The sequence below is a fragment of the Plecotus auritus genome (genome assembly GCF_963455305.1).
Source record: "Plecotus auritus genome assembly, chromosome: 2".
Taxonomy (NCBI): Eukaryota; Metazoa; Chordata; class Mammalia; order Chiroptera; family Vespertilionidae; genus Plecotus; species Plecotus auritus.
In genome coordinates, this window is record NC_137771.1 from 112218172 (window position 1) to 112228556 (window position 10385).

The window sequence follows — 10385 nt, forward strand, 5'->3', positions numbered from 1 at the left end:
ATTTTTTTTTCAGAACCGTAGTAAAGGTATTGTTGTATTGTACCCCAAATCTCACAAAGGACACCTCAAAAAGTCGAATTATGGAGTCATTTATTAAAGGCCAGTGGCTACGAGGGGCAACATGCTTCAGATCTCGCAGCCCCGAAAAGCTTGCCACATCTGACTTATATTGGCAGAATATCACAAAGGTATCGATTACATCTTTAGGTTTGGAATAAGGAACTTGGTTTGCACAAAGCAAGTACAGAAGCGAAATTGAGCAAGTTAGTTATCTATAAAGATTATGTATAGTTTTGGGTCTAAGGATCACTGAATCAACAGAAACGTATTATCTGGAGCCACTGAGGCAATTTAGAATAATTGTGCTGTCCAGATTCCGGGACAACTGAGTCAACCGAAACTCATTATCTGTAGCTACTGAGACAATTTAGGGTAATTGAACTGTCCTGGTTCACAGAAGAATGTGCTTCGATAACCAGTGAGATCACAATCAATGGGATATTCAAACCACCATCAATGGAGTATTCAATCGATTGGGATAGCATACATAAGTTCAAAATCAAAATAACTTTTCTATTGTTTTAGCAAGCAAATAAGTACAGAAGCCAAACAGCAGGGTTTAAAGTTAAAGTTAAAAACTGCAGTTTCTACCTGAGATGATTGCTACCATACTTCAGTATGAGTTAGAAAAGAAATGACATTTCTCTCTGCTGAACTATTGACTACAACAAGAAAATCCGAGCTCATGTCTAGTAGCAATCTCTACTAAGAGGATCTGGGCATAGATTTAGGATATCTTCATCAGAATCGCTTATAATATTAAGATAATTCTTTTGTAGAGTTTTCCATCTGATGAAGGTTGGCCATTTGCAAAGTATCTTGGAGCTTGTGGAAGAATGGTGGCTGTAAATTATGTTGGAGAAGAACTGTGGAGCTACTTTAATGCACCATGGGAAAAACGAGTTGACCTGGCTTGGCAATTAATGGAAATAGCAGAGCAGCTTACTAACAATGACTTTGAATTTGCACTCTACCTCCTGGACGTCAGCTTTGACAATTTTGCAGTTGGTCCTAGAGATGGGAAGGTAATCATTGTGGATGCTGAAAATGTTTTGGTTGCTGACAAAAGGTTAATTAGACAAAGTAAGTATATAACTTTTAGATTTGTTTTTGTATCTGTTTTTTCCTGTGTCAAAATAATGTTTACATTTATATGAAGTCTTTCATTTCCTTCTTAGATGGCAACCTTACATCTTTCTTTGTTTTATTTGACCAGTATCAGTAAACAAATACTGATTTATTATACATATTCTTAGTCACAGCTTCTCCATATTTAGTAAAATATCCTGTTGGTTTAATCAGATACGCTCTGAGTGTGCATGTACACGTCTTTTTCCACACAGTCTGCTGTTTCTGAGCATTAGGAGTCTAATGCAAAATTAAGTTTTATATACTACTTACAGGCTACCAGAAAGGCTGTGCTGCTCTTGAGAATGCCTTACTTTCCCAAGATATTCTGTTCCATTGTTCTGTGGGATCCCTACAGTGATTTTTTTTTCTTTTCTTTTCTTTTCTTTTCATTAGCACTGTAAATCTCTAGCTTTGGTTTGACATTATTACACCTCACCCAAAACTTTACTCTCCATTTCTTTGTGAACTCTTCAAAGTGTAGGTGGGCAGAGTGTCTGAAATGTTTTTAAAATTAAATGCCATAGGAATTTTAAAACATTGGGGACAATACCTATAGTTCTATAACCTACTTAATAAAGAGAAATTGAAGGGTCGTTGCTTCATGGTGAGAGTCTTAATATTTTTAATTCCCTCCTCTCCCTTTATATGAGGATCTTCTCATGTACAGAGACCAACATTTGTGGCACCTGGGGAATGCAGTGAATGTAACAGCAATCTATTAAGTTGACACTCCTGCATGATCCTAGCTTGATCCTGTTAAATACTAATTTGGTTTTCCCAGTGCCTTGTTCTATTGGACACTCAGCAGACTAGTTTCTGGTTGTATCCTGACTGGCCTGTAGATCCACCCACATGGGATGGACACCCTGCTGGAGGCTTCATTCCCACTTTTTTCTCCTGCATGTGTGAATGCAGCAGCAGCTTGCACCATGCTTTTCTTTTTTAAAGTACACAAGTCAGTGGTTTTTATTATATTCACAGAGTTGTACAACTTGCCTTAATTTTTAAAGTATTCATTCCAATGTTTGTAAAAAAAAAAATTTTAATTGATTCTAGAGAGAGGAAGGGAGAGAAAGAAACATTGATTGGCTGCCTCCTATATGTGCCCCCACCAGGAATCGAACCCACCACCTTTCAATGTAAAGGATGACACTCCAACCAACTTAGCCACACCGGCCAGGGCTAAAATTTAAAAAAAAAAAAAAAAAAAAAAAAATTCTTGATGTAAACATTCCTGGGATACATGTTACAATTTTATACCAACTAATTCCTAACTTGGAATGAGTACAACCCTACAACTTCTCTATTACCTTTCATACAAAGAGCATTACTCCTGTGTTTTTTTAGGCATGCCTACTTCTTTTCAAAAGGCTCTTGTAGGCTGTCTGAACAGCCACTTTGCAAATGGCTATATTTATTTATTTACCCTCTTTCCTGAGCTCTTTCTAGTAAATTGCCTGTATTTTTATCCTTCACGGGGAAATGGAGGTTTTGATGTGGCACCCTTTTACTAGTACCTTCTAAGCAGTAAAAACAATACATACTCACCCCTCTTCAGACACAGTAAAGAGCCTTCTTTGAGAACCTGCTGCATCAGCTATCTTCTTTAACTTCCTACCCTCCTTAAAATCCAGTTTCTCTTACCTTCCCATAAGCAAGTTTGTTGCTTTTCAGCTGTTTTTAAAATCTGCCTATCTCTGCTTCCTGAGTCTCCATTCATTCCTCAACCATTAAAACCTCTCTTAGAAATCTGTATTACCATTAGCGACCACCTAATTGGCCAATTCCTGAAGTCACTGATTAGTAAAAACTTCATGAAATGTTTTACTCCTTTGGTTTCCTTCTACTTACATAGTTCCTTTTTAAAAACATAAATCTGATCTTATCATTTCCTTGCTTAATACTTTTAATGATTTCCCATTGTTCTTCAAGTAAAATTCAAATTCCTCCCCAGGGCATGATCTGTATGACTTGACCTTATTCTGCTTCATTTTTAATATCCCTCTGACCATTGTTGCCCTTGATGGCCTCAGCCAAAGTGGCCTTTTGGTTTCTTGAATGAACCTTTCCACTTCTGGGTTTCCCATATGCAGTTTTCTCTGCCTAAAATGCCACATCTCTCTTCTATATGCTGCTAGGTACTTGTCCTTCAAGCCTTAGCTTAAATGTTAACTCTAAGAGAGACTTGACTTGACTGCTATATCTAACAGTAAAGAAGGTTGTTTTTTTCATAAGTCTTTCTACTGTTAAAAACTCCTGTTTCCTTCATAGCATTTCCTACAATTTATGATAATGTTTATTTACTTGCTTAGTTTCTATTTCACATACTGGATTGTAAGCCAGTGAGGATAGGAGCCATGTATATGATGTTTTGTTTACCACTGGACACCCTGCTTGCCTTAGAGCAAGCATTCAAATAATTACTTGCTGAATGAATGAGTTTCTTTCACTAACATCTCTACCCCTTAAGTTTTAATGTTCTACCCTCAGTCTTTTTTCCCCCTTTGTTTTCAACATATTTTCAATATAATTAAGTCATTCTCTTGGCTCCATCAAATCTTTTACGCTGATGCAATCTAAATATGTGTTCTGTCCTTTTGGCTTCAGTTGCATATATTACATGTCCCCACCTGAATATCTCATAACCACTTTATATTTACTTTATATATATAAAATATTAACACTTTTATGTTAATAGTGTCTAGGTTTTCACCTAATTAGGACCTTAAACTTTACTCATACACTTACCTGTTAATTTTTGTCTCAGATGTTTCTACAACCTGGCTTTTTTTTTCTTCTTCTTCTTCTTCTTTTTTTCTGGACCTCCTTTAGTTGCTGTCATCATGTTACTCCCTCCAGTCTTCAGCCTAGAGATATCTTTCTGTAAAACAAATCATGGTCTTGACCACACAATGTAGGACTTATTTCTCTAGCCTCTGCTATACCTCCTTCCCAGGTACATGTCTCACAGTCTCAGGTGAGAACTTAACAGTTTCCTGAACTAGCTGGACCAGTCCCTTAGGTCCATGCCTTCGCACATACTGTACCCTGGGTCTAGAATGCTGCTCTCTCTCTCTTTTTTTTTAAGGCTTGCTTATATTTTAAGGCCTAAATCAGATGTTCTCTCTGCAGCCTTCTATAACCCCAGACAGAAGTAGTGCTTCCTCTGTATTCCTGTGCCATACTTCTGTATGCCACTTTATATGATAGAAGGTTTCCCTCTAGACTGAACTCTTCAGTAGTAGGTACCTTGTTTGATCATCTGGTTGGCACGGATGTGCTCCCAATAAATCTTTATGTAAATTAATATACTTAAATGTTTAAAATTATAATACAATTTTAAGAACAAATACTATGTTAATTAGGGTATTGTCAAATTTTGGGAATCGATAAAAACTCTTAAAATATATTTTCCTCTTTCTGCTTTTCCTCCTTTTACAGGTAAACCTGAAAATTGGGATGTATGGTATGAAAGTAAATTTGATGATTGTGATAAGGAGGCTTGCTTATCATTTTCAAAAGAAATACTTTGTGCTCGTGCCACTGTGGACCACAATTATTATGCTGTTTGTCAGAACCTCTTATCCAGACATGCCACCTGGCGTGGCACATCTGGAGGACTCCTTCATGATCCACCAAGTGAAATTGCCAAAGATGGCCGGCTAGAGGCCTTGCTGGATGAGTGCGCCAACCCAAAGAAACGCTACGGCAGATTCCAGGCTGCAAAAGAACTGCGTGAATATCTAGCACAATTGAGTAACAATGTGAGGTAGTCTATGGTGAGCTTTTCTTTTCTCCATTTAAGTAGCACTGGCTAATACTAAACCACCAAAAACTACCTGGAAAAAAGAAACTTGGAAGTAATAGTTTCAGAGGATGACAAATGTGCACTGATACATCTCATGTTAACATTCATCAAAATAAGACATTACTTCAAAAACCATATGATTCTTTTGCAGATCTTTTTGTTCTTATACTTTGGAAACTTGAGCTATCCTTGACTGCTTTGCCCCCTTGAATGCCTGAGTGCATTAATGAATATTGTCAAGCTATTAGAAATGAATCTGATAGTTACATTGGCTTGTGTATCAAAGGGTACTTGGTATACTTGACTTAGTTTGCATTAGTATCATGATTTTGTCAATCTCTTACATTTACTTTGAATGTCACATTAGATTGGCCTGTTTTATAGGCTACTTTTTCCTTCCTAATTTTTTTTTCTATTTTTATGTTTTTTCCTTCAGTCTTACACATGCAGGTTACTGTAGGTATTCATTTAAATTTGGACTAGTTTTAATTCAGTGCTATGCAGTACATGTTAACTGTTAGGGCAGGATTTCTAGGTTTACTGTGTTTTTTCAGGAAGCTGAATATTTTATTATGTAAATACTTTTCTTCCCACTTTCTGTGTTTTCACCATTGCATGAGCTCATTTAAGGTTATTTAACAGTTATATCGCTCTGTGCCAGTAATTAGAAGTGTACACTAAACATGAAGTTGGCATATGTTGCTAAATGTCATTTTGACCTTTAAAAGGCTTTAAGAAGAGTGTGTTAGTAGTTTTCACCTTGATGTTAATTTTGACAGGAAAATATAACCCCAGTATTTTTTAAATGCTAACTAGTCTAAGATAGTAATGCATATGCCAAAGAAATATTAGGCCTATTCTCATGGTTTGAATTTAAAATTGGTCCTATTTATAGTATGTTCTTTGTCATTATTACATTCAAATATCCATGGTTATTTTTTTATCTTGAAAAGTTAAGCTACTGCTTCCCAGCATAGGCTACTTAAAGATATTCTAACTTTTATTCATTGGTAGTTTTGCAAAAATTAACATGGTGTCTCCATTTGAGTCTAATCAGGCCACATGACTTTTTATTAATGAATGGACTAATAATACTGTAGCCAGTCTGCCCAACATGGTCTTCATTACCCAATTGTTAAACATCAAAACATAAAAAATTAAGTATGTGCATAAAAGTTAACAAATATGTGAAATTTGTGGGCTCTCTTAAAAAGTTATAATTAATATATATTGACTATCACTAACTGATATTTTTTTTCTTTGAAATCATTACTTTGTGTATGGCAAAGTTTGGTGTAGTGTGCAGTATTTAGTTTTAGTTCTAGTTCTAGACTGGCCTTATTATTTATTAATCAGAAAGTGATTAAAATATGCACAACCAAAGTCAGGTTTTTCTTCTGTTTTTCATGCATTTAGCAACTATTTATTGAGCCTCAGCTCTTTGCCAGGCATATTACTAGCTGCCACACACTGTGTGAACATGACATGGTTAAGTAACTTTACAATGATGATCAAATATTTTTATGTAGGTATTTCTTAAATTAGGATGCTGCTGCTTTCATGTTATTTTATTGTGATGGAAATTCTACTTGTACCATCTATAACTGGGTTGTTATAAAAAGAGCAGTATGTTCTTAATAAAGGTAATTCCAGTTTAAAACTGGAAGAAGGGTAAGATTTCTTCATTGTAAAATAGATTGCAGTGTGTTAACTTTTACACATCAGTACATTACATATATCGACTAGCCTTCAAACATTCAGTGCTGGAAATTTTACTATGCTGACGTTTTGCAACTTAGGAAAGCTTTTGAGGGGAATAGGTAAAATTACTTGTCAGACATTCAAGCCTTTCACTCAAAACTTCAAACAAAATAATACGTTTTCAAAACGGAGCACCTTTTATATTTGATAAGTCTTCATTACCAATCTTAGAATGCCAGTCACAGAAAGGTTGTCTTTCTGTGGCTTAGCAAACATTTATCTTACTTTTGGGAAGTGATTGTGATTGCAGAATAGGAAGTGAGAAAACAGCTGCCAGCAATCATAGCTGCATGAGGGAGTTTTGTAAAACTGTCATTTCCTTGTAAAATTATGTGGAATTTTCTTCAGAAAGTTGAGAAGATAGTAAAAGAGGAATTTAACAGGGAAAATTATGTATGTGAAAAGCAATAAATTTTTGTTCACTTTGCTATCAAGATATTCACTATCAGATATTTATTATATAGCAGCAATTTATATTTTTAATCATTGCCCATTAATAGATGCAGTAAAATATTTTTGAATCAGACATTTGGGGTTTTTATGTGCATTAAAGTTGTCTTTTGTACTGTAAGTTACTGTTTAATTTGAGTAATTTACCAGAACTGTCTCCCGTGCCTTTACAATATAAAGTTGTTTCTGCAACTTTAATGCTCTTAATAAAGAATACTTTAAGAATCACACTTGTCAAACTATCTCTTAACTTCAAATAACCAAATTTTTCTTGAGTGGAAAGTGAGGTTGTATAGATGTTACTTTTTCCCCTGCATGTATTTTGATATAATTTTCAGAAACTATCTGTGTGGGTGTGGTTTTTCTGTAATCATGACATTTTTAACTTTTACCACTAAAATGGTATTAAAGTATATCATAGAATTTTTCAAATGTATACAAAAGAATAATATAAGGAACAATAGTCTAACTATGGTTAATACTAACTCCAAAACATGTGGCCAAACTTGTTTCTGTACCTTAACTTACTTGCCTCTAGCTTAGTTTAAGAAAATCTGAGATATTTGAGTCGAGCGCTTTATACATTAGGCAGTCTCTTCTCCAACAAAACCACAATGTATTTCACATCTAAAAAATTAACAGTAACACCTTAATATCACTAAAGCAGAAAAACTCAAATACCACTGGTGGTGTCTAAAAGCAACTGACAAATAAGCATGATAACAAAAAATGGATTGTATCAGTTTAAATATGTAAATTATGCATTCAAAATGATAAAAGCAATAAAAAAAATAACAAATTTAGTCATCTTTGGAAGGATATTGAGGAATTATTCTGAAAACTGGTATCTGGGAGAGAAAGAAGCATTTATATACCTTACCCCAAGTAATTAAATAGTTGAAGGGGAAAAAAAATCTGTGGGATATGTAGAATTACTCCAGTTAATAAATGCAGAAGGAGTGTTGTTAAAATGTTGCTCTTTTGCAATTCTTAATTAATTGACAAGAGCTAGGCAATGATTATCAATAGCTACAAACATTATTAATTGAAAATGAGTGGATCAGGAGGTCAAGACCTGAATTTACTAGTCAATCTTAATGATGTGCTTTCCAGTACAACCCAGTGAAAAGAAGCACGGAGCACCACCTGTGAGGTTTCTTTCCAGAAAAACAACAAAAAAACCTGCCTCTATTCAAGCCCCCAGATCTATCTGATAATGAGAAACACCCAGCACAGAGGAACATGTTAGAGGCCTCCATGGGATGCAGTCCAGGGAGTCCAGAATGGGCAATTTTACAGGGTAAATAACTTGGTTTTGTTTAACAAATTGCCAGGAAAAGGGGGAGGGAGGCTTTGCATTAAAGGAGACTTGCGTAGCCCATAAAGTAAATGCAAAGGTTTCCTTTCCAGCCTGATTAGAACAAATTAACTTTAAAACAAAGTGGAAACAATTTGAACCATAAGGTGGATGTCTTCGGTAACCTTACCTACTTTAATTTTGTACTTGCTTTAGTATGTGGAAAAAACTTAAAAGAACCTATTATATACTGTAGGATGTTATAGCTATAGTTTATTATACTAGTTAGCTATGTCTCTAAATTTTGTAATAGAACATTTTAGTTCTTTTTCTTTTGAAAAGTATTTGCCCACGATCACAAAAATAAGTAGTAGCAGACCTAGGCCTCAACATGGATTTTCCAATTGCCTACAATATTCTAATAGACTAGGATGCAGTGTTTAAAAACCAGAAGCAAATAGTTGAAGGCAAGATCATATAATTGTAAAAACTCATATGCATTTCCTCAGTTATTAAGTTAGGGGAGTAAAGGATTTGTGAGGACAAGAAAAGGAAGAGAAATCTCAAGTGAGATACAGACAACGTGAAAAAGAAGTAAAGTTTAAGAGGGACATGGGGAGAAGCGGGTAGAAAACGAGAACAATAATGGAAAATAAAGGGTGGTAAGAACTTTTCCCCTTTGACCTCAAAACTTTAGATCTCTCATATATCTATAGATTACTTAGATTATTCTTCTCATTATGAGTTTACTAATATATTCTGTTTTTCAGCCTTTTAGATTTTTTAAATTATTCTACAAATATTGTTGAAACTGTAGGCAGTGCCTTATACTCTAAGTTTTAAGAATACATACTTGTAAGAAAGTTTACCTTGATAGATGACAGACTTTTAAAAATAAGCTCATGGCATTCATTTAGTCAAGTTTAGGATTTTGTCAATTTTAGCTTTCCTTTTCTATGTATATCACAGATGTTTAGATGACTCAAATATTGAAAGAAGTCACTAGGCTCATAGATGAAGATATGACTCACAGCTCTAGTCAGTTTGGCTCAGCGGATAGAGCCCAGGACCTTTTGGTCAATTCCAGTCAAGGTCATGTACCTTGTTTGCAAGCTCCTCACTGGCCTGGACCCTGGTCAGGGCTTCTGCAGGAGGCAACCAATCAATGTATTTTTCTCACATTAATGTTTCTCTCTCTGTCTTTCCCTCTCTCTCCCTAAAAATCAATGGGAAAATGTCCTCAGCTGAGAGTTAAAAGAAAAGATACGACTCACAGAAGTGATGCTCTCTTCCTCTCTATCTCGCAAATCAATAGAAATTTTTTAAGAAAATTAGTTGATGAGGCTTGAGAGAATTAATGATACCCTCTTACCTTTCTGCCTAATTTAGACTAAGAGTCAAATGCAGGAATCAAGAAGATGGAGAATAACCCAACTGGCATAGCTAAGTGGTTGAATGTCAACCCATGAACCCTGAGGTCATTGTTCGATTCCCAGTCAGGGCACATGCCCAGGTTGTGGGCTCAATCCCCAGTGGGGGGCATGCAAGAGGTAGCTGATAAGTGATTCTCATCATTGATGTTTCTATCGCTTTCTCTCCCTCTCTGAAGTCAATGAAATGCACATATATACACTGAGTGGCCAGATTATTATGATCTCTGAACATTATATATATATATATATATATATATATATATATATATATATATATATATATATATATTTTAGAGGCCCAGTGCATGAATTCGTGCATGGGTGGGGTCCATCTAGCCTGGCCAGAGGGAGGGGACATGGGCAGTTGGCCGGCCTGCCTGCTGGTCGAACTCCTGGTCGAGGGGACAATTTGCATATTAGCCTTTTATTATATAGGATATACACT

At 35.4% G+C, this 10385-nt stretch overlaps 1 protein-coding gene across 3 annotated transcripts in view; it reads left to right on the top strand.

Annotated features, from left to right (window-relative positions):
- Positions 1 to 8408, top strand: part of DIPK2A (divergent protein kinase domain 2A) — a 38052-nt gene extending 29644 nt beyond the window's left edge. For 2 of the 3 annotated variants that reach the window (XM_080657727.1, XM_080657729.1), the window contains 2 exons: positions 840 to 1143; positions 4633 to 7434. In XM_080657727.1, the coding sequence (XP_080513853.1) occupies positions 840 to 1143; positions 4633 to 4964 (636 nt within the window). In that variant the 3' untranslated portion in view covers positions 4965 to 7434. Of the gene's footprint in view, positions 1 to 839; positions 1144 to 4632; positions 7435 to 8323 lie in introns of those variants that run through there. The other variant, XM_080657728.1, reaches the window with a different exon arrangement.
- Positions 8409 to 10385: the final 1977 nt, after the last annotated feature.